Source organism: Polistes fuscatus, unplaced genomic scaffold, assembly GCF_010416935.1.
Source record: "Polistes fuscatus isolate 324 unplaced genomic scaffold, CU_Pfus_HIC Scaffold3, whole genome shotgun sequence".
Classification (NCBI taxonomy): domain Eukaryota; kingdom Metazoa; phylum Arthropoda; class Insecta; order Hymenoptera; family Vespidae; genus Polistes; species Polistes fuscatus.
The window spans coordinates 9,673,327-9,698,608 of NW_025113107.1; the positions used below are offsets into that span (position 1 = coordinate 9,673,327).

At 35.2% G+C, this 25,282-nt stretch overlaps 2 protein-coding genes across 13 annotated transcripts; both read right to left on the minus strand.

Moving 5' to 3' along the window:
* Window positions 1-92: 92 nt before the first annotated feature.
* LOC122519103 (PAN2-PAN3 deadenylation complex catalytic subunit PAN2) lies at window positions 93-8,921 on the minus strand. Of its 8 annotated transcripts, none has more exons than XM_043638335.1 (21): window positions 8,759-8,921; window positions 7,972-8,159; window positions 7,690-7,859; window positions 7,506-7,626; window positions 7,242-7,438; window positions 6,948-7,161; window positions 6,735-6,871; window positions 6,514-6,660; window positions 6,273-6,369; window positions 4,162-4,395; window positions 3,838-4,083; window positions 3,503-3,749; window positions 2,551-2,730; window positions 2,283-2,449; window positions 2,022-2,190; window positions 1,454-1,937; window positions 1,164-1,381; window positions 963-1,092; window positions 660-881; window positions 304-565; window positions 93-226 (listed from the first exon to the last, which is right to left on the minus strand). In XM_043638335.1, exons 1-21 carry the CDS (start codon window positions 8,841-8,843, stop codon window positions 212-214), a joined length of 3,930 nt encoding a protein of 1,309 aa, XP_043494270.1. In that variant the 5' UTR covers window positions 8,844-8,921; the 3' UTR covers window positions 93-211. The 8 variants fall into 8 exon arrangements, with proteins under 8 accessions (XP_043494270.1, XP_043494269.1, XP_043494268.1 ...); XM_043638334.1 differs by having other exon boundaries at window positions 2,551-2,733; XM_043638333.1 differs by having other exon boundaries at window positions 3,530-3,749; window positions 8,690-8,921.
* A 927-nt stretch (window positions 8,922-9,848) lies between these two features.
* On the minus strand, window positions 9,849-12,656 carry LOC122519116. Of its 5 annotated transcripts, none has more exons than XR_006304247.1 (6): window positions 11,787-12,656; window positions 11,623-11,711; window positions 11,280-11,433; window positions 10,936-11,130; window positions 10,419-10,751; window positions 9,849-10,335 (listed from the first exon to the last, which is right to left on the minus strand). XR_006304247.1 is itself a non-coding variant. In XM_043638371.1 (5 exons), exons 1-4 carry the CDS (start codon window positions 12,262-12,264, stop codon window positions 10,937-10,939), a joined length of 915 nt encoding a protein of 304 aa, XP_043494306.1. In that variant the 5' UTR covers window positions 12,265-12,655; the 3' UTR covers window positions 9,849-10,335; window position 10,936. The 5 variants fall into 5 exon arrangements, 2 of the variants coding, with proteins under 2 accessions (XP_043494306.1, XP_043494305.1); XR_006304246.1 differs by having other exon boundaries at window positions 9,849-10,338; XR_006304248.1 differs by lacking the exon at window positions 10,419-10,751 and having other exon boundaries at window positions 9,849-10,113; window positions 10,210-10,338; window positions 11,787-12,655.
* Between the last annotated feature and the right edge of the window lie 12,626 nt (window positions 12,657-25,282).

Sequence of the window (25,282 nt, forward strand, 5' to 3'; positions counted from 1 at the left end):
AACGTTTTATCGCCGTAAAAAAGAAAAAGAAAAAAAGAAAAGAACTTAATTGGATTAATCAACGTTTTTAAATTTAAAGTTTGTCAGATGAATTAATTTTTGAACTATTTACTTGGCCTATTATACACTCAAATGCATTTATCACTTGGACCTCATTATCGTTTTCTAATTCAATGTTCTCAGTATCATTAATACACTCACTAACCTCATATCAGCTATCTGGTACCTGCAACGATGAACAGTTTTTATTAATTAGTAAATGAATACATAAATTATAAATATTATTATGAGTAAAATACTAACTTTCCATTGTAATTGGGTCCCAACGGTATAAAGTTCTTTGAGGTTTTCTGCTAATTTTCCTGAACTTTCCAGTTCTTTGTACTTACGATATAACTCCAGAGCAGCTCGTGAATCTTCCGTAGAATCGTGTGTTTCAGATTGTATTGTTTTACCTAAGAAATGCCACGTTAGAAATCGTAACGATACCATACGATGATGAGGTAGATGAAACAGCCATACTGTATCTACTATTTGCTCTGGAGGCACGACCAAATTAATTACCCTATCACCAAAATAAATATAAAAAAATTGTCATAAGAGATAAATAGATTAGAAACTATAATTAATTGTAAGGAAACAAATTCATTGATAAATACCTAAAGTCATTTTTTAATCCATGACCGACGAATATAATACCATTATCCACTAAAAATCTTAATTTTTGATAGGTCGATTTGAGCGTTGTAAGATGTTTACTACTGAAATTGGCATCCAAATCACCCGGTTGAATTCCACTGAATTTTGTAAGATAGTCAACCACTTGTTCTTGTGTGCTAATGTAATCATCGATAAAGGGTGTGCCTTCGAGAGGACCTTGTCTACAAATTTAAGACTTACTTAGATATAAAAGATAAGTTAATATTTATAAGATATACGATTCAATATTTAATTAAGTATACCCTCGTATACAAGTAATCCTCGCAACAGACATATGACTCGGTTTAATTGTAGACATTTTTCCATCGCTTCGAAGTTCTGATTCCTCTTGATTTAAAGTAACAAATTCGGCGTCGATTCCTACTAGTTCTCCTAAAATAATAAATGGTCTTGTGAGAACAATCGTTCTATTCTTCATTATTTTATTTATTCGCACATCGTACCTTTCTTGGGCATTTCATCCGACGAAAGAGGTGTGAACGTAATACCCGTTGTTCCTCCACTACGTGCAATGCATTTGTCCTCACCAAAGACATCATAAGTAAGTGGACTTACATATGTCGATGGTTCTGGTGTTGGAATTATTGTATAATGAAGAACACATGGTACTTTCCAGTCAAGATTAAACCAAACTGCTTCCTGTGGTGTAACTGGAGATATACTGTAATCAAAAATATTTGTCAGACGTGTTTTACATTATCAGCGAATATTTATTATTTATAATATTACTTGCCAGAAGTCGTTGAAAATATACCACTGAGATACCGCACTACCTGTTGATCGTTTATGATAGTTAGGACCAACACGTAATAACGCGACAAGGTTTCTTCTTTCTTCGTTATTTTTATCATCCACATAACACACAACCGCGCTAAGGCTGTATTGAGCTTTACTTGTCAAGCTAGTTGTTTGTTCTTCAACCTTCTTTTCTGTCTCTGCATTTTCACTTTCATTTTTATCTTGAATTATTTCTATGGTATTAGAAGTTTTTTGCGTATTGCTATCATCTTGTCCATTTTCTAGTATAGTTGGTGCAGTACTATCATCGATCTTTGGCGAAGTTATTTTTTCAACTGACAATACGCCGTTTTCATTTATAGAAATTTCAATATTATGAGGAATCCATGAATGTGAATAATACAGATGACTCGGAGGTGTTGAAGTAGTCGTGATAGTTATATTTGAAAGAGGTGTAGCAGGTGATACCGTCAATGTTTCTATTTAAAATATCATTTAAATTTATTCCAATATATCTTGATAAAATTATAATAGATTCTATGAAATGTTACTTATGACTCTACCTGAATCTCGTCCAATGTGCCTGAATCTACAACCAACTCTGATACAATTGCTACCATATCGACATGGTTTAACAGTAATTGGAACAGGACTAGATGAAGGACTAGCTTCCTTATTATTCAAAACTTTCCGGACGACGATATCCATTTGATTTTGCCAAAAAGCTTTGTCCTAAAATCAATTATCATTTATATATAATATTCTATAATTTAATAAAATCCAATAGCATATATATATAATTATTTTATATTAAAATATTTGACCTGCTGCGTATCTAAGCCACAATTTAAGGCCAATATTTGAGGTAACTTGGTCAATTGTCGAGATTGAAGAGTAGGTGTAAACTTTTGACATTCGTCGCACCATGCAGGAGTGATTTTTTCTGGTCTCAAGCTTCGTTCAAGTATGTTTGTAAATGGAATCTCTTCTGCTACATGAAACAAAAGTTTAGTTGTATATTACATCGTTTTAATAATTTAATATATAAACTTAATATGTATACAAAAATATAATTATTAGATAACATCTTACATGGATTGACTATTTCGGGGTATACTAAATTACATAATAACATGATAGAATGTTTAGTTGCTTCTTGTCCACATTTCTGACAACGATGTATGTGCATTTGTTCAGATCCAAATAGCCGACTGATTTCCGTTTCCTCATCTCGCACTTCATTTTCTTCAGGGGACTTTTTATTACCTTGATCTACTTGTAATATAAAATAATAGAAATCGTTAATATAAATGTATTTTCTATTTAACTACAAACTTACTCATTTACAAGTGTGCAAAAGGCATAAACGTGCATTTTTGTAACATTGCGATCTATTAAAAATAAATCATATAAAAAGCACTCGAACAATCAATGCAATGCATTGCTGAACATCTAGAGCAATGTTAAGGTAAAATTGCGGGTCCGAAATATTATTAAAATACGTTCGATTAAAAAGCTTCAGATGCAATATCCAAAAAATGCAAGAGTACAAAAAGATCCTAAAAATTCTATTAAGATGGAAACTATAAAATAATAAAGATTCTTGTGCCACTGTGGTAGTAGTACATCATAAAACAAAATATAGTAGAATACCGTATATTTCCAGTTGCCTCTTGTCATCTTTCGGATATAGCCCTGCAGCCTTCGAACAAGCCTGTTTAAAATATTTAATAGAGTTTGATGGAATATCATAAAATATAAGTAAGAAGTCAAGTTAGAATTCGGTTGATAATAAAACATTTAAATGTTTTAATTTCATTAATTAAATGATAAACTTTTTATATAAGTGTGCTTCCCAATTACTAATTTTTGATAATGCATCCCAATAATACATGTTCTAACGTATTGCCTTTTTTTGTATTTTATGGCTATATATGGAATTCTATTGAATATTTTAAGCAGAATATAAAATATGATTACATACAGGCTGAAAAATAAACACAAAAAGTGCCCAGTGCTAAGGATACACATAAATTGTGTTTACCTTTCGATCTTATCCACATATATTTACCATCCTCCTCTTGCTTTCTCCTTTTCTTCCTTTCTTTATCATGACTTTTATATCGAGAACCGAGATCCTGTAAAATGCTTGGGAAATCTTGTTCATTATAAACAAATGGTGCACATTTAGGTCCCGATTTCAAACGTGCCGCTTCTTTTTCTTCCTGCTGGCGTTTTCTAGTTTCTAGAATTTCGTAATGTATCTGATGAAGAATGAATCGATTCCAACTCTAAAAGAAGATTTTGAAAATATTGTTAACATCTTTTCGTATTACGTTTAACTATAGATGAAAAAATATCTGCATGCCGTATAAATACCTGGATTAATCTGACTAAACTTGTTTTCCTTTTGGCCTCTGGATGCAAGTCACTTAAAATAAGACCTAAAGCTGCTGCCTCTGGGACAGTTCTGAAAGCCCTAAGAAAGTTGGCTGCTTGACAGGGTAATCCACGTGATGTATCCAACATATGAAAAAGGAATCCCAGTTCACACGACAAACAAAATTCTCTTTGGCATGAATGTGAAAGTAGTGCAACTCTTACAGGTTCACAAAAATAAAATAACTGTAATTATAACGAGGATATTATATACGTGTATTAGTTATAATAATACAAATATTAGAAATTATTTTTCACACTTACCTGTAACATCGCATTACAATAACTATTTGGAAGTGTAGCTTCGAGACCGCAAAAATTGGTCCGATTGTATTGATCAAAATCAAATTCATCGTAACCGATTCGTGAATATTTGACCTCAATTTTACGATAACGCTTTGGTATTGCCACAAAAGTTCCGTCATCTGTTTTAGCTCGTGAATCTGACGCGAAAAGTTTTGCAACTACGCCACGTCGTTTTTCCAAATTGTAAGGTATCTGTAAAAGAGGTATTATTTATTTTTATTCTAATCATTAATATATGCATAATTTTTTTTCTGCATAGTATAAAAGTTGTATAATTTTGTTATAAGCTCCACATAAATTAATCAGAATTGTTAAAAAATAAATAATACCTATTCGGAAAATATTTTGGGCGCGACTCAATTAAGTAGCGCGATATTAATGCAAGGCTTATAAATATATTATTACAACTTTTTATTTCATTCAAGTACAACTTCAATTATACATTTATATCAAAATGGCACAATCTATGCAAAAATGTACTTAATATTTATAATTATAAAAAATATCAAAAAAGTAACCAGTGTATGTTCGTAAACGCTTTGATTATAAACATAGTATTGTTATGCTAACTTGAAGACATAGGAGATTGTCATATTAATTGATGAAATTTAAGGGTTAATGCTAGAATAAAGAAATACTGATCGATTTTGAACTTTTATGAATACTTTTAACTCTATCTTCTTTATAATTTAGAACCTTTTGAGAACACAAAAGAATATAAACTAACTTTGAAATATATATATTATAATCTACAGCTTCTAAAGTGCATATTGTAGCATGCTAGGGAATCTCTTTTGCATCCTCCATCTCCTAATGACTTAATCTAAGTTTTTTTTTATCCATAGAGTTTCTCCTAAAATACTTTTTTTTTTTCATTACACGTAACCCTGCAATTTCATCAAAACCCTCGGTATGGTCTTGTCTTCACCGTTTCACTTGCTTGATTTAGGATAAATTTACAATTATTATGAATTGGCACTATATAATAATGATAATATAAGTAAAAGTTTACCCGATAGTTTGTGCTTTCAATTTTGTTTTTAATAATAATTAAAAGAAAATAAATATATATATATGAAAATTGTGTGTATATATATATATACACAATTTTCTTATTTCATAATTTTGTTACTGTAAGTAATAAGCTATTAATTACTAAATGTAACTAAAAATATAACAGTTTACACCAACGAGATCAATTGAGCGTTTAGCATACTTTTCATTTTTTCCTTACATTTATATAAATCATTTTAAACTGAATAATACATTTATTTGAAAAATGAAATGGCAATTCCATGTCATCTTTTGGGCAGTATGTTTTTGATTTATACAATAAATCCTTCTTTCTTATGCATTATCACACTGAAATTACTAGAATACAATAGACTAGCTTATGAAAATATATCACGTTTTTTTAACAATGTTAAGTTCTAAATTTATCACGAAATATTATCAGTCTTAATAATATATCTTTTTTCTTTCTACAAAAATTAATATTTTAATTATATTGAGCTTGAATTTCTATATTGCAGATATAGAACAAGGATATTGCTCTCGCATTGCTTTTAAATGGTAAGACTATACTGATATTGTTGATTAAAATAAGATCTTTAAGGCATTTGATAGTAAAATAGTTTCGCGATATTATCTTTACAGTTAATTACATTAGCTGTATATTATATCACGGATGGCAGTAGACAAAAGAATCATTAGATTATGTTTAATCAAAATAGTGTTGCTTTTATATATAAAGGACTTTAGTTACCGTTTGAAAATTCAATTACTTATAAGATATTGAAGATTACTCAAAAGCATAAAAAAAATAGTCTGAATTATCTTTTTACCTATAGTACGGTAAATAATATCTAAATATTTATGCATATACATTCACATGTATAATTATATCAAACCTTATGAATGAGATAACACTCGTTAACTCCTAAATTCAATTGAAAATATAAATACGAGATCTTTCAGAGGATGCAAAGAGAAAAATATACGTTTTAAGGGAGTTTGAAAAAAGATGGAGAAGAATATTGTAGAAATTTGGGAGAATATTGTTTCCTCACTTGATTACGTCGAAAAGCCTGAGGATTTGGAGCATAACCTATTGTTCCTTGCATTTTCATTGTGCGCAGGACTTCAGAATCAATTGGAGGAGTTTTCCTGCAAATTAATAAAGCAATACATAGCGCTTATTAAATTAAATATTATGTTAGTAGTCAGAAAAAATCTTGACATTATTATAATTTAAAATAAATAATTTAATAAAACAAACATTTCTTAGAAGCTATAGTAATTAGAACATACCTGTAAATTTTCTTCAATAATTCTTCTGGCCAATCGCTTAGTAATGGATGTCCGGTATACATCACAGGTATCGCACTGAATGGTGTAAGATCATCATCAAATGCTATAGGTTGAAGAGAATCAACAGGATCAGCAAATTCTGTAGGTCTAATAAAAGAAAAGTTTAATTTGTGTATTAATTATTTTAATTAATAAAGTATCTATATGGAATAGTTACTAACCTTGAAAATGTATTAAACTGAGGTTCAGAAGTATTTGTAGACATTAAATGTATAGATCCTCCAGAATCTCCAAAACAAAGACATTGGGATGTAGAAGATACATCAAACGATAGTATAAGCCCTCCATTAGTGGCAACCTATAATTACATATGTAAACGTGTAACCACTTATAAATAATAATCATAAATTAAAGCCAATTATATAAGCATTCACCTGATATAAACATGTTAAAGGTTGTTGTACGTTGGCATAGATTGTATCAAGCAATTGCATTTGTCCTAAAGGAGAAACAACTGCAAGTCGGCTGGAATAGCTTGGGAGGAATTTTAAAAGAAGAGGGTACACCAATGTCGTAACAGGACTTAAAGCTCGCATTTGTCTTAAGTCATATGCCATCAAAAATCGGTCTACTGTCAGACCTTGACGACTATATATATTACAATATATAAATAAATTAAAAACATTTAAATAATCTCAAATCTATTAATTAATAATGACTATTTTTACCTATGACTGAAACCACAGGTAACAAGATAATTTCCCTGAACATCAAAATCGCTAAGGGAACCACTATGAGTATCAAAAGTATGTTCTATAGATAACGTATTTGGATCCCTGAGATCAATTCTTCCTGCTGGATTACCAGCACAAATAAGTCTACTATGCTGCCTTAATATTGCACAACCATTTTCTCCCACATGAACCTAACAATGAGAAGTATTTATAGTTGTCGATATGAAGTTGATTTATAAATATATCAAAATGTCTTACTAATCCAGTCTCCTTTCCTCTAGTAAGATTAAAATCAATGATTTTTTCTTGATGTCCTCCCATTAACATTCTAGTTGGAGAAATTTGAAGCATGCATTGCATATCTACCATGTTCGATGACCTACAATTTGATAACATTTAATATCGAAGTATAAAGTTTTCTTATGAGTATATGTGTACATACATATGTGTGAATATTGGTATTCCACGTCTTAATTGGCATCGCAATATACTTTGAGTGAGCACCAAAATTCCTTCATCTAGCGGATGAATTTGTCGCACTTCCTGTGTTGCGTGTACTTGAAAGGAAGTATATTTTTGTAAGCCAGGACCATAATAAGATGTTACATGACCCTATAAAAAATATGATTGCATAAACAGAAAGTAAAAGAGTTCAAAAGCTATTCGCAAACATTATAGTTGATATAACAAATACACTTTAAGAATTGAATTAAAGTTCTAATACCCCTTGATTTCCCATCCACATAAGTTCCTCGATGGTATCGAAAGTGGCAGTGGAAACTCCAAACCTATCTCCCCCATCTGCGAGCAATGTTCGAGTTTCACGAAATTCAGCTCCTATAAATTCCTCTTCAAATTGTTCAGGTGTAGGCATATACTCATCGCTTGGTAATACATAATTCGATTCTCCCCCTAAAAAGTAAAATTAAAAATTATAACCAAACCTAAAAAAGAAAAAAGAAAAACCTTTAATCTTTTCGCATATAACGTACGGGAATTCTTATTGTACGAAATTTGACAAGAAAACATGAAACAAATACACTTCAATATCCATTCTTAAAACTGCAACTTTATGCACAATTTATTAATCGAAAGAAACATTACAAATATTAAAAAAAGAGACTTGTCATTGATATCAAAACAACCGTAAAAACAAAAGATTAGTAGTAAACGATAAGAAAGATTAGCAAAGAGATAAATTTAACATTGACGGAATTGAAGGGGAAAAAGAACAAAAGAATGCGACGTTTATAGAAAATTACAAATTTGGCGCCTTTTCTAAGCCCCATCATATCGAACGATATATACGCATACATACATCTTTATATATACATACGTCATCTCTACCATAGAAATCTCTTAGAGCACTTTGTGACAAGGAACGATGTTTTCGCGCGTTTTTTTTTTTTTATTATGTGCGTTTTCACATCTTCCTTTATTACCTCTGACACCGACGAGTTGAAATAAAAAAGGATCGCAAGGTAGACGATGGAAAGATCTAGAAAACTCACAAAGTAGTTCTTGCTGGTCTACACCATTACCGGCTGTCTCATCCGTTACGGATGGGTCGTAGTGATTTAAAATAGGATAGTCCATGATCTCCTTATTTTTTTCTCCCTGTCTGTCTTTCACTTTATTTCACACTCTTTCTCTTTCTTTCTTTTCTTCTTTCTTTCTTTCTTTCTTTCTTTCTCTCTCACTCTTTCTCTCTCTCCTTTTCCCTGTTTCCTTCCTTCCTGCCCCTTTTCACCTCTTCCACCCCGCCTCTTCAACTCACCCTTCTTTTTTTTCTTTTTTGTTTTGTTTTCTTTTTTTCTTCAGATCGATCGATTTAGGAACATTGAATAATCATCGAAGGAACTTGAAAATCGACATCTCGACGATTGGCGTCGATCCACTCTCATATCACACTTTTTCAGAGCATGCACGTATAACGTACGTAGTAATAAAAGGGTACCCTCTTTTAGTCGCCTAGGCAACTGCGTGCAACAAGCGAAACTTTGACCACACTAATATAAGATTAGATCTGATCTATTTTGCTGAAATACACGTTATCTTATCTTCAATCTTGGTCCGCATTCTAAACTCCCTTTTTCTTTCCTTTTATTTTGCACGTTATAATCCGGACAAACCTCTTACCGCGATACCTTTAATTCATTATTTCGATTTTCTACGTCTCTTTTCTTCATTTGACGATGACAATGACAACGATAACGACACGATAGCGACGACGACGACGTCAACGGCAAATACTTGAGGACGACGACGACGACGACAACGACGACGACGACGTACAATGGCCTTGAAAACAGCGCCATCTGTCATTACTTCGAATGCACGTACTCACTCTCAAGTTAGTTCTCTTTCGAGGTTAACTTACCGATTGAAGGAACGTTGCTTTTAAATTTAACGCGCGAAAATTCTTTAATCGATTGTAGTTTAAATTTTTCTTTTTTTTTCATTTGATTTTATTAATTTTTGTTTTTATTGTCAAAAGGATAAAAACAACAAAACGTTCTTCTTATTTTTCGGATTTTTTTCTTTATTTTATTTATTTATTTATTTATTAAATAAAGGATGGATTGAATAAAGATGATGGATTTATAATTATCCGATTTATTGGAAATTTTTTTTCCCTTTTTACACTGTTAAGATCGAGCTTTTATATATTTAAAGTCTGAAAAGAAAATATCAGAAAGGCGAGCGAAACGTACGAAGAAGCAAAACATTTTCATAGAACATTCATGTTCATGTGTATGTATATATATATATATATATGTATGTATAGATTTCATAAGCTATAATTAACATTTTATGTATCACATGAAGAACGACGATGATCACAGGATTAGACGGTCCCAAGTATCTTATAACGGAGGAATATAACAATTGTTATTTTTTTTCTCTTTTTACCTTATTATTACCAAAATATTTTCTAACTCATTAATTCTCGAAAATATACCTTTTTCATTTCTTTCTATCTCATTGGTTCTTCTTATACATAAATAGAATGTATAAGAACTTATACAATTCGTTTCTTGTCGTTGAACTTCATTGAGATGTTATTTAGTAATCATATGTAGTTTGCCTGCTAAAAACATAAGGTCATCATTAGTAATGAAATGAAATGAAATCAAATGAAATATGAAAATTGTATCTTTCTAAACATACACGCATAATAATTGATCTTGCTTAGTTGTTGTGAAAATTGTGAAAATAATTTTTTATGATTCCATTTGGGGTAAGTACGGACGTAAAGAAATCATTCCATTTGATACGGATGACATACAAAGTTTCAGATGCGAACAGCAGTCAGATTCGTACCAATAAGAAATAATGAATTTCTCGTAAAAGTTATCCTCCATGCATGATGGGCCTTAATGACGTTCAAAACGTTTATGAATATGTGCATGTATGTATATATATATTTTGTATTTATATATGTAGGTTGAATTTGATAAAAGGTCCTGGATATGATCTCGTTGTGCATCGTGCATAAAAGACCTGTTGGAAGTATTGGAAATGAAAATAAATCTAAGATAAGCTCTCATAAGATGGAATCGGGAGGATCGAACTTTTAAAACGATGAGATTCTTAGGAAGAAGAGAACGTTCGTTCGATCGATCGATCGATATACGTCGAGATAAGATGGACGTTGAATTCCATAGCTCCTTTGAATGCACTTTACCTTAATGGCGACGGATCAAACGTGTACGATGATGAAGAGCGGTGATAAGTACCCCGATTTCTTCCTCGGACTCGGCCGATTGACGTCGTGACATTCGTATATTTGGCGTGCCAGTGGCCGATGGAGCCGATCGTTTATTGTTAGCCTGTTGCGTTGGGAAGGAAGAACGTCGAATAAGCGGGGTTGGTCGCTCACCTAGAAAACGAATAATAATAATAATAATAATAATAATAATAATAATAATAATAATAATAATAATAATAATAAATTATATTTTATTTACCGATTTATTAAACGATTATCACATTATTTACTATTATGCATAATACATTTAGGTATCATACCCAAAAGACGCAAAGAAGATCGATGCATTCCTAACAATTCGAAGGATTTTTGACTCTTCATTGGCTCTCTTGGTAAGAAGCGTCTTTGAATCGGAAGATCAACGGTGGAGCTTTTTCTTGAAGGGACGTTACCTCTCGACGAAGAATCCTTATTCTTTTGTTAAAGATATGCGACCTTTTAGACGTTTACTCTGATTTTAACATCGAGGAAGAAAGAAGATAAAGTATTTTTCAACATTGAGACGAGCTAGAGTTTGAATGATTAGTAAGTAGATATTTGTTTTATGCTTAAATGTAGAATAGAGAAAAAAAGAAAATGAGATGATCAAGAGAAAGGCGATACCTTGTCCGTGGAAAATCTAATCCGTAGTACTTCGACCAAAGCTGCAATCGCTGAAACGAGAAGCATCGTCACGAGGATGTGCCCTGCAACTGAAGTTAATTCGATTTTTCTCTCATTGTCAGTTCAACAGTATTGTTTCGATTTTTTTTTTTTTATATTCTTACCAACGATTTCCTTCGATTCTTGCGACTCCTCTTCTTCGTTGTCCTTCACTTTCTTCTTCTTCTTCTCCTCTTCCTCCTTTTTCACTTCCTTTTCTATTTTCTTATCCACCTTTAGCACCAACTCGTTGACTTGCTCGAACGAATCGAAATTAGTTTCTTCTTTCTGTTTCGTAATAACTTGTACGTACATACAATTCTCGTCGTAATCGCTGTAAAAGATCGATCTTATCCGATCTTTATAACCATGTCTTCTGCACAATTTTAATTTACGATAATCGATTAACAATTCTAGTATCTCTTTGTTCTTATTCTCGTTGGACAATGTATCAGTATCGTTTTCACTCTGATTTTCGTGACTTTGTACATCGTAATTCGTATTCAAAAGTAATTTTAAAGGTAGAGACAATAAAATACCAAATATCGTGAGAATCAGAAGAATACTAACGTTGATACCCAACGAAAGACGTTTTTCCGTCATCCTGATGAAAGACGTTAAAAATTTAGCTTTATTCTTATCGTTCCTTCGTTAATCAACAATTTCATTTTACGATATTCAAGCAAGGTCGATATTTTGTCGCACTCGTTCATCGTTAAATTTTCATTTTAATTTCATTTGACCACTTGACGCGAACGATTTTATAAATTATCGTTTATTTGGGATTTGTTCATTTATTTTTTTTCGATCACATTATCGATCATTTGTAAGTAGTACACACGAGAAAGAGAGTAACACCGGGACGACGATACCTTATGGTTGTTATCGGTCAAATGTACGACAGCTCAATGGATTTCTACTTCAAGCATCTCTCCTTCTTTCCTTATTGAGACGCAACTGTTGCGCATTATGTTGTCGCTGGAGTTAGAAGCGGACCTGGATGTCGGCTGATATTGATTTCCAGGTAGGCCGAGCTACTAGAGCGCAAGTCCCTGGCAACAACGACGGGTAAGAGTTAGGGGGGGAGGGAAGAGGCAGGTACGTTCCTACGTACGCAACTCGTGTAACCGTTTTATGTTTATGCATATGCGACAAAAGGTTGCATCTCTACACGGTGCAATGAACACGTTCAAGGATGGAGAAGAACGAGATCGTTTTTCAATGATCGTTTTTGATAGACAATGAGAGAAATACTCCTTAAACTTTAGTATCTTCGAATTTATGATTGGTTTCGATTTTACCAATCAAAATTTATATTTAAACCAGAGGTACGATAGATAGAGACGGTATCGAATCGAAAGAGGATCACAAATGGGACTCTACGTTAGGATGGCAAGTAAGAGCATTTTGAGATCGGAGTTAAGTCGTCGATACTCTTATCATCAGATTTCTTATTCAGACGTATACGTACGGTAAGAAAATGGAATGTTCCAAACGGTCTCCCGCGTAGTTTGTGCATATATAAATAATATTAAACAATATCAAAATGAAAGTTTGCATCTTCTTGCCAGTCAACAATGGACCGTAATACAGCAACAAAGGAAACGCCCGCGATGGTGGCAGCGGTACGCCTCGGCGGCATTTATAAAAGTAATAAAACGGTCCAACGACGACTCTTGGGAGTAGCAGCGGCCGTTGAAAGAGAGAAGCAGAGAGAAGGAGTGAGAGAAAGAGAGAAGAAGAAGAAGACGAGAGAGAGAGAGAAAGAAGGAGACAACGGGACGGGGGGCAAGGGACAGGAAAAGAGAGCAAAAGGGAGAGATGAAACACAGGAGAACAGCGACCCGACCCGACCGACCGGTAGCTCAGCCAGCACACGTATATCTTGCTCTGCTACACTGCACTCTGATTCTTCGAGGTTCTCATTGATGGGTTTTACCTCATTGTTATCGTAACCCTAACGAAAAAATCTTTTTCTACCTATTCGCGAGTACACTATATATATATATATATATCTGGTATCGTAGAGTGAGTAGACGCTGTAAAGGGGATAAAAGATAAGACGATAACGTCCAATTAGAGTAACCTGCAGGTAATATCGTATTTTTATCATGCTCAGCTCCATTAACGGGCTTACGAGGAGGTTAGTAGAGGGAGACTGCCGAAGGATCGTGTCGAATTATCTGAAGTACTGGGCTTTTTTTCTCTTTTGGTCGGATCTCTTCTTCCCTTCCAGTAGTAGTTAGGATAGGTAATATCGGTAATACTTTGAGGAAGGAAAAGAGTTATCGTCGAGATGCGGGTACCACTGACGTCGTCGTCGTGTCTCTTCTCACGGTGTGTTTCAAGTAGATTTTCAAGAAGAAGAACAAGAAGAAGAAGTAGGAAAAGGAAAAGGAGAAGTGAAGAAGAAAGTTGAGAGCCAGGGTATGTAGAGCAGATGCTGTGGCCATGGCAGTGGTAGCGGGGTGCGTGATTTTTCACCGCCGACAGCTCCTCCTTCGAGAACCCGCGCATTCCACCTCCCTTCTCCTTCGCCTCTGGCTCAGCTTCTCTTCTTCTTCTTCTTTTTCCTCCTCTTCTTCTTCTTCTTCTTCTTCGGCCCTCTTCATCCTTCACTCTTCGTTCCCATCCACATAAGTGTCTCTCCCTCCTTCTCTCTCTCTCTCTCTCTCTCTCTCTCTCTCTCTCTCTCTCTCAGTGGTGAACGTTGGCCAACGTATGCCTTGGACACGCCACTGGACACCAGTTGCACGATCTTAGATTTGCTGATCTCGCATATCTCGAGTTCACCTACGTATATACACACACACGAACGAATCTTGAACGAATGCATATGTGTGCATATAACGACGAGACGAAGAGCCACGCGAAGAGCCGCGCCCGCGACGCATCCTCGTCTTCTTCTTCTTCTTGGTTTTGGTTTTCTTCTTCTTCTTCTTCATCTCAATCACCTTTTTTCTTTTTCATTTATACGCAAATGCGTGTAGGTAACTGGCGCGTGTACTTGGACTTTCTATCCTCCTTCGATCCTTCTTCCTCTGAAGAAGAATGCAACGAACGCGATTATTTTGAATGCCTCGTATCTTATAATTTTCTTGTTTTTTTTTTATTAACAGTACATCTCCTCCTAGTTAATCGATGAATGATCACAAGTCGAATAAATTTAATAATTAATCGTACCTACCTGTGAGTAATTTACTCTAACGCGAGAGAGAGAGAGAGAGAGAGAGGAGATCGATAATATCCATAACTAGTTGGAGATGTTTTTTTAAGAACGTTTCTTAGGATTTTACAATTAGTCGAGCGTGAAGTGATAACAGATATTACGGATATCTAGTTCGATCTATTAAATATTTTCTAAGGAAATCAATGTTGCGAATATCTATTCGTGGTGAATCGCATTAAATATATGAAACAAGTCTATGTATATAAGTGCCTCTTTATTCAATGTATCTCCATCGTACTTGGTTTGCCGAGTGAGAAAGAGAAATGACTATTTATTTGAAGCTAGGTTTACTACTTAACTTTGTAAATACTTGTGCATACCAAAGATTAAATGTTAGGAGCAAAGAATCGAACTAACGTTTATACTCGGAAAACGTTTGGAATAGTACGAACATGTTATGGTTTACTACTGTTACTACTACCATTATTCTAGTGTTACTACTATTATTAGTATTACATTACTATCACAAAAACATTAGTTTTATATTACCTGTCTTCTGCTACTACTATTGCTATTACTGCTACCTTCAAGATTACACTTATGAAAAAGTAGTAGGATTGTAGAGCGAAGAATGCAAGAGATCGTTTAGCTCCATCGATCAAAGCGATATTTTCACGCATGTCGTTTTTTGAAAGCCCCAAAGAAGAAATGAAGAGGAGTCGCGAGGAGCCGCGCCCGAGGTAGAATTCGCGAGATATCGCAATTACGCAAATTGCTGCCCTGTTCTCGCCACCTCCGGGCTTTTACCCTCCTCGGAAGTGCATCGAAGATAAAGAATCCGAGTGCAGTCTCGCATCTATCATCTACCTTTGCCTTGAAAATAAAAAAAAAACAGTATAAAAATTAACCATCTTCGAGACGAAAAGAATATCATTGAAATATTTTCGAAAAGATTAATTATATATATTGTAAACAAAAAAGAAAGAGCAAAAAAATGTCCTGATTTATATCGAGAAAATAATCATTTAAATTTGTTTAATTATACATTGTTATTTATAATACCTACCTACACGTACATAAAAATATGGACAATGTATGCACGAGTAAACGTTGGGTGGCATTGCAAGTAATCAGTAAAAAACGCGTTGTTGTGCCAGGATCTTTAGAGGTCTGGTGGTTCGATTCCTTGCCTGGGCATACAGTGTCACGAACGTTTTTGTTCCTTATTGGATAGTCGCAGGACAGTATCGCTAATGGTAGCCGACAGAAAATCCATTAGGTCGTATCGACGTTACTAGAGGAATTTCCAATGGGGGTCGTACACGTCGACGATGCGAATCAAGAAAACGTTGTCTCCCTAAGTACCAACAGTTTCGAATCTTTTTTCTTTTTTTTATTCATTACTAACCTAAGAGAGTCCCTTTAAGTAAGAGAAGAAGAGAAAAGCAAGGATTATGAGCGCATTTTTATTCAACGTTCGTTACATTCGCTTCGAAGCGTTCGAGACACTTTAATCGGAAGACTATGTTTTCAACTCGGAGACTCGCCAAACGAAATGGAATTAACACTGGACACGTTTTGCCATCGATAAACAAAAACAGCATTGAAACGTCGATTTTGAATTCGGGATAAAATGCACGAAGTCATTGTAAATCCCACACCGTTGTTTGCTATTAACGATCGCGACGAAGAACATCTTACGGAAAAGAAACACTGGAAAGTTTCGTTCCTAAGCGATAAATAACGGCTCGCTATTGGTACGTTGTTCCCTTTTCGATAAAAGCTCGTAAATCTTGGGCAGCGTTACGCTAGGCATCTCAGAACATAAACTTCTTACGCTTACGGTTCAGCGGACTTTAAGCGATCGTCAGGTGGTTCGCGTATTAAAAATTTTTATGTTTCAGCTACCGTTGGAAAAGAAAAACAGAGAGAGAGAGAAGGAGAGGGAGAAGGGGGATGGAGGGAGTAAAAAGAGAAATACTTTTCTTCTTCTTGCATACAAATGTAGGATGGTCGTGAAAGGATAAAAACATTTTCTAAGCACCATCTTACATGAATTTTTCTTAAACCGATGATTTCTTTTGATCGAATTAAGACTGATAGAGGTAGAAGATGTAAGTAAGTAACGCGCGGTTGGACTTACTCGAGATATTAACGTCATCCTGTTGCACATAACGTCGCACATTTATTTCTCTATCGGCGGCATCCGTTCGAAAGTATCCTGTAGAAAGGATGGAAATTTACGCAGAGTTGATAATTAGCGAGCCGAATCGAGTTGCCGGGTTGGAGGATACCAACCGCAGCCGCGCTTACAGTAATCGCCATAATTTATACCCGGCTACCTTTGGATATAGGCTCGTTGAGATAGGCCAGGAGCGTAAAAATGGTGCACACGGCGAAAATGTCGCCCAATTAACGGCGAATTGGAGTGGCCGAGGTCGCGCGTATATATTTGAACAAGAAACTGAAGAAGGAAAAGAAGAAAAAGAAGAGGAGGAGAAGGAGGAGAATAAGAGAAAAGAAAAGAAAAGGTAGAAGCTTAACGACTCGATCGCGTAAAAGCTGCCGCCGCACCATTAGCGAGCAAACCTGAGTCGAATAACGCGCGCGCGCGGGCTTTTTGAATCGAACGAACAGCATCGGTCCATTCCTTCCTTTCTCTTTCTCTTCTTTCGATCTTTAAGACACTTTTACAATTTTATTATCGGTCTCTTACGCCTCATTTTTCGTATTCACTATATAAACGCGTGTGCGCGTGTATACGAGCGTATTCGAGGTGGGAATCTGAAGTGGAGTTGGTATGTATCTGAAAATCATTATAAGATATACGAATGTAAGTAAGTACTTTCTTGATAAATAAAATATTAGAATTTTTTTTTTTAAATAATACAGCTATATAGTAAATCTTATATATGTTTCTGTGTACTATATTTATACGATACATAGGTACAGTAATCTAACTTTGTTACGTTGGCAAGCAAAAATAAGTGAGAGAACTGATAAATTTTACGATAACATTGTCGTTACTGATAATCTGACAAAAATGTATCTTTGAATAATATTAAAACAATATTTTTATCGGATAAAATTTCGCTCGTAATAACCTTTAAAGGTTTATTGAGTCACGTAGATCTATCCTTTCTATTTACGAGTTTAAAAAGAACTCTGCCCTTTTATCATTAAGAAGACAACCGTGCTAAGAAGAAATCTATACTAAATTTACATGTTTGAATATATATATGTAGTGGTAATATTTAAAATTCTACGACGACCGTCTAAACTTATCGAGTGTATCTAATCTCTTCATTGAATTTACAATTAGTCGAACGAACTGATCGAACAGAAATAGTACGTACATACGGTGTATAACGCGTCTGCTTTTATCGACAACGAAGACCGATGATGGATGATCGTATGTTAATTATACATATGCAAAGCGATCATGCTCCTCCGTGATGGATGATGGTTAATTGTGATCGAAGATGGAGCAGTAGAAATTAATTATTGATTTAGACGTAAACCAATGGTTATTAGCATTTCATGAATGAATTTCCACGAATAACTTTATGTTCTGTTCTTAATTAAACTCATCGTTATTGTGAATCGATGAAAATGGAAAGATTATACCGATTCTTTTATGACGTTTCTCTTTCTTTTTCTTTGTTTTCGTATGATCTTTATGAGTTCGTTCGTTGAAAATGCTAAATAATAAAGCCGTAACGTAGCTCGATGGTACTGGTCAATGCTCGGCGACGACGTATCATAAATTACATCGTATTATCATACGTGCTTTTACGACGATCGGTTACGGAATATAAAAACGACTAACGCGTAAAAAGAATTAAGCATTAAAGGCTCTTACTCTTCCGTTATATCGTCTTGTAAATCAAAAAAGTAACGACTTTACGTTCGTATCTTGAACACGAAGAAGAAAAAGAAAAAGAAGAAGATGAAGAAGAAGATGAAGATGAAAAATAAGAAGGATTGAAGAAGGTGACTTTATTAAAGACAAAACGAGAACGGGCTCTGATCTAACGTAAAATCGATTAAAAATCCTTCCATCTCTTTCTCTTTTTAAAAAATCGAATAATCAAATCTCAGTCAGTCATTAATACAATTCGTTCGCTTCTCCATCGGACTTGTCACAAAGTTCTAACTCGTCAAATCGTTTTCTTCGAACATGAACGGGCTGACATTTAACAAATTGTACAGTCAGATGAGCGATTAAAATTTACGTTACATACTTTGCAATTGTACCTGCTACATTCATATAATGTCCTTCGAGGTTAATAAAAAGAAAAGAAACGTTAGCAAGACTAACAATTTCCGATTAATGAACTGCAGCGTACGACGTTGCTTCTTAGAAAGCGATTTTGCACTAACTCGTTATAGTATACGAGGATTGAAGATATATTAGAATTTAAATGGTTAGAACGTTCCTAAGAGTTACTATTCTTTAAGTATTACTAAGTCTTATGAATAGTACAGCTTACCGATCTATCGGCAACGATCGAATTTGAAATGCGCGAAACCTGGAAGTCGTTTTTCTTTCTCTCTCTCTCTAAAATTCCGCATGGCTGCCCATAGTTATGCCACTACTACTAACAAGTAAGTCAGATCGATCCGACCACCACCAATGTGTCCGGCTCGTGCGTCGGTATGCCTAACTACCGCGATACACCCAGCACGAACCGTTTTTATTCAACATACATCGCGTTCCTGACACGACAATCGGTGTTAACCGGTAATTCAGATCTCGGCTAACGGCGGGTAATTTAGACGCGAGTTGAGCGAGCGTGCTTGCGCGCGCGCACGCTCACGCGATGCGATATCCGATCTCGGACGTTCCTTGATTTATCTATCCTGTGAATAGTTTGACCAAATTTGTTCCTTTCTCTTTCTCTTTCTTACGTTTACCTTTCTCTCTCTGTATATATATATATATCTCTTTCTTTCTTTTATTTGCTTCGATTGACGACAAATCGATTCTCCATTGACCTTCCTATCGGATTATCCGGAAAGTTCGATTTTTTAATGAAACATATATATATATGTGTGTGTATAATATAATATTTGTTAATCGGCGTAAACTTTCTGTGCAACTCATTTATTTATTCTTTTATTCCTTTTTTAATCTTTTACAAATATTTATGTAACGGAGATGAACCTAAATATGATTTGAACGGGTTGGGGTTGAGTCGAGTTATGAGAACCACCATTTATACAATTTATGTGATATTAATATATATAATAATTAATATATATATATATCTATTAACTCCGCCTGCATGATCGCTGGACGGATCAAGGTCAGCGATCATGTTGCCGGTCCTAAGCCCGGGAAAAGGAGGAAGGTTGTTGGATCAGGTTAGCTCCCTACCCAACGTAAAAAAAAAATTTGCGGCTCATAGAAACGACACTCTGTCTATTAGCAGAATGGACAACAAGAATCAGCAGAATTGCACGGGATAAATCACCGATTGGCCGCAGAAGTGCGGGGCGCCCACGAAAACGATAGTGCGACAATTTAACAGTGCAATAGGCAGAAAAACGTCGTTACGAAACAGGCAACTTGCCTTAATTAAAGAATGAAGAAGAAGAAGAAGATATATATCTATTATAATATATGATATTAATAATCGATAAGTAATCCTTCGGATATTAACCAATCAGCGTTGAAGAAAATCATCGACTAATAAGAAAACTTCATTTACCAAAACCTTGCCATTATTCGATTATGATTGGTCGGTAAATAAACGCAATCGATTGGATAGGATATACTTTAGATTATCGAAAGTTTCGACAGTTGTTCTGTTCGGTTAAGTAGACGCGAACCTCGAATCGTTTAATCTTTCTAATCGCGTTTAGAAAGATCCATTTTTTAAGCAACCCACCGTGCGAGAATATCAGACGAAGTGAATGGGGAATGGATTGGATCGTTTGGTTAAATCGGGAGTGTCGATAAATGTTGGTCGTTCGTGTTTACTTCGTATCGGCGTGCGTGTCTTGCGTCGTTACTCGACGACTCGTTAATACATCCGCCTACCCGGTATCGCATTCACGATACCCGAGAAAATACACGGACTATCGAATTTCAAACGATAACAACATGCACCGAGACTGTGAAAGCCGAGAGTAAAAGTACTCGCTGAACGCCAATGTGTAGACATTTACACTAACGATATTACTACAACGATTCTTACAATTAGAAGGATGAACGTTTATAATACATTTTTCTATTTCTTATTTATTCTACATTTCCGTCAATTATTTAAAAGCAAAAAAAAAAGAAATAAAAAATCATTCAAGAGAAACTCGATCGAGCGTATGAGAAAATATTGGAAGAAGTTTGGCGGTGCGTGAAACGATGAGATACACCCCGTTCGACTGTAAGTTTCTTTTCGCGGGGTTGCGTCAAGGTTGATGAAAAAGAAACAAAAAAATCTATAAATATTCAAAGCTGTGTCAGGGTTGCGTTAAAAATAAAATGTAGATAAATTTTCAATGCCGTGGGTTGAAAATATCAAAAAAGGAAAAGAAGTTTCGCGGCGGCATCGGCGGCTGCGGCGGAAGCGGGAAATTTGAAAAGTTTAGTGCGCCTCGTTCGACCGTTAGTAGTGTCTGTTCGCGGGGGTGCGGAAGGTGGCGTGCGTTTCGAAAGGAGAGACCACGTCGACGTCATCGTCGGGAGAGTAGGTCTCGCAATGCCAGACGTCGCAAGTATTCGCGGCGCGTCGCTATCGCCGTTCGGACGCGTTTGTCGTGTGCTTTGGTACGTGTACGAAGCAAGAAAAAGAAAAGAAAAGAAAAAAAAATTAAACTAAAGCAAAGGAAAGCAAAAGAAAGGAAAGCAAAGCAAAGGAAAGCAAATTAAATTAAACAAAATAAAAGAAGAAATAGAAAAGTTAGGATGCATGAACTGGTATCGGCTGACAGATGCCGAATTTTCTGTGGCCAATTGTACATTTTTATTTTTCGAAAACGCGACCTGCTGCTGCTGTTGTTGGCTTGCCAACCGACGCTTTTATTTACCGCGACGGTAGGTGGCGCGCGTGTGGTAAAAAGGTGAAGGTGCCGAGGGGTGGAGACGTATGACCCACGTCGCGTGCCACGCGCTCCTCTTACCTCTCTCTCTCTCTCTCTCTCTCTCGTTCTATATCTTTCGTTCTTTCCGTCTTTTTCTCTCCCATGATACGTTGTCTTTCTCGTCTAGGAGGCCGCGGCCGCCTTCTTATCCGCGCACCTTTGAAAAGCGCGTTTCGCGGCGAACGCGTAGCCGAGCAAAATCTACGATCAGTATGATTTCGCGCGTGCGATCGCGACAATCGTTGTCCCTTCGTTGTCGTTACGATTACCGGTTAGATCAATAGAATATTATTTATTTCGTCTTTATCTACAACTTTTACTCGTTCTTTTACTTCCATTTCATTCCCTTTCCATCTCTTTCTCTCTCTCTCTCTCTCTTATTGTTAGTTGCGTCACGTGCGTCCGACCATTCCCTTCGTGTCTCCTCCCCGCGCCTACGATCAGATCACGTGGCCACCGTGGACCGTGTTATATACACTCGTTGATCATCGTGTCGTTGTAAACATCTAACACTGAATCCGAGTGTTTACGTTGAAGAAGGAAACAATGTGTGGAGTTGAACTCATTGTCAGTGGGATTCTTTGAAGACGCGCCGACGTGGGAGGCAACCGGATCGATTAGGTGAGTGAGAATTTTTGTTTTCCTCCACTTTTTCTTTCCGTTCCTTTCATTCATTCATTCATTCATTCATTCGTTCGTTCGTTCGTTCGTTATATTATTTATTCATCGTACGGTGCATTACTTTGAATACCGAGAAGAATTGCAATCTTCAAGATCAATAGCTAGCTGGTATAGATTATCTTTCAATAGGACGCATGTAGCGAAAATCGATCGGTATCGTAAAAAATCAAGAAAGTTTTTCTATCTAGTAACAATGAAGCGCGTTTGTCATGGAACGAGAAAGGCAAAATACTTACTTTAAAGTATAAAAGTAGAAGTACGTTGTTGGACCTTCGAACGTTCGTGCCGAGTTCGAGCCGTTGGATGGAAATTCTCATGGAACATTGCACTTTCTCGAGACGTAATCGGGGCTTTTTGTCGAACGAGAAAAAACGAACTGTTTCCTTCCCCCCCTCTCTCTCTCTTTCTCTTTCTCTCTCTTTCTTTTTTCTTTCTTTCTTGTCGTTGTGTAGTTGTTTGTCGTAGCGAATGTTCTGCTCTTTATCTTTGAATCGGTAGGATCGAGAAAGTCTCTTCTTGGATAATAGAAATTTTCTTATCTGGCCTTGTACAGGATGTATATATTTATTCTCTTACTTTTACTCTAGTACAAAAGTAGATAATAAGATTATGATTATGTTTATAACTTAACAAATTTAGTGTTAAGTATGACGCGCATGTAAACCATTTTTATTGCTTCGAATAGACAAATATATCCACGTGTGTATCTAGTTGGTAAGTAGTACAAAAGTAGATAATAAGATAATAATAATGAAGTTTGGAAGTTAACAAATTTCAGGTTAACTGTGACGTATTTGTTGTTTCGAATTGTAAAGTATATGCATATGTATACCGAGTACTTTTATCTCTAGTAGAAAAGAAGATAATAGAAAAATAATAACATTTAGAACTTAGCAAATTCCGGATTAACTAGGTTTTTTTTCAATTGCCAAGTAAATATCCGTATGTATATAGATATTTTTATATAATTTATTTATGCTGTAAGGTTATACAGAAATAGAGTTAACGATAACGAGCGGAAGTACAGGCTACTGATAGCGGAACACCAAGTGAATATGTAGCTGTAAGTTCGAGTACATTCCTATAAAAAAGTTTTGACATAATGTATCATACAAACGTCTTTGCAATCTGAAATATTGTTCTGCTTCACTAACAGACCTGCGTTGAAATCTTTACTCGGCGGAAAAAATTCGATTACTTAAACTCCGTTCCGAGTGAACGATTAACCGTGACTATTTTTGTTTCGGATGATGATCAGAATGTTTATGCATTCTTGCGAACAAATCCGCGACAATTAGGAAGCGTTTCATACAAGCGTTTCCAAAATTTATAACCACCAGGTATCGCGAGGAAGGGGGTGGGTTAATTAATTTAATTTTATTTTTATTTCAATTTGAATATGGATACGCGTAAGAGATATATTTTCATGTAATGCTTATAATTATTCGTAGTTTTAAAACATAAATACAAAATAAAATTAATTGTGGCAGATTCTATTCGAAAAAAAATTATTCATGTCATTACAAAGATAAAGATTTTATAATTTTAGGATTTATCGGAGATCAGTTTCGTGGATCATTGTATAATAAGTCGATTTTATTTTTAATACCGGTACGACATTAATCGATATTTATTGATATTTATCAATATTTATAACGGTCAATACTGACTTAAAAGAAAATATAATATCAATCTAATGTAAATACTTAGAAAACGTATGTATCTACTAGCGAATATCTACGTAGTCTATCATTATCAACTTTGTACTGTGTTTATTCCGTAGCTTTTTATTACGATAAACTTTACCGTGCAATCGTTCGACCGCAACGAGGACGACTACGACGTACTCGGAAATCCTACTGTCTATGGTCAATCTATAATTTTTTATCACCATCTTAATAATTCTGAAGTAAACGGTCAGGAAGAAAGAAAACTTTGAGTTAATCAATTATATAAAAACAATTCGGATGATTTCATTTCTGCGTAATAATACAAATTTTGTCCTAGTTTCGAATCACGCGTGACACGTAATCTAGCATGATCAAAATCGTACGTCATACGAAAAAAAATCGTGATTTAACGAGTTCAAATACATCCGCTTGTACAAGCCGTTCCTCGTTTTTGTTATCTTCGCAAAGAAAAAACAAAAATTATTGACATTAATCGTTGTCTCATAGCAACGAACGATTCAGGCGTTCTTTCTTATCAGATAATCGCTTTCTTCGTAACTCGTGTACCTACTCGTACAAACTTCCGTTAGGAAAAATGAAAACTGAGAGTGAAAAAAAGAAAAGAAAAGATAAACTTGTTTGCATTAACCTTTCGAGTAAAAATGATCATACTAGCTAAACGTTAAACAAATAGTTGGTGGTGGTTAGGCATAGGAAAGAGAAGGAAGATGTTTTTTTCGAGGAAAAACAAGAAAAGTTTAAGGAAGGAAACGGCGAATAATTGCGGTTAATTCGGAACTCGGAGTTTACGTGGTCTCACTCACATCAACGTTGTCGTCGTTCGAACGAGCGACTTGTTATCGAACCTTCGTTAGAAGAGGAGAGCGTGCGAGAGAGATAAGATAGCACGAGCAACGGTTATCGACTTGGGTTTACTCTCCTCGGTTCACCTGCGCGTCCAAGGTATATTCTTATCTGGGTCTTTTATCTCTGACCCCTGCACCGTATGCCACAT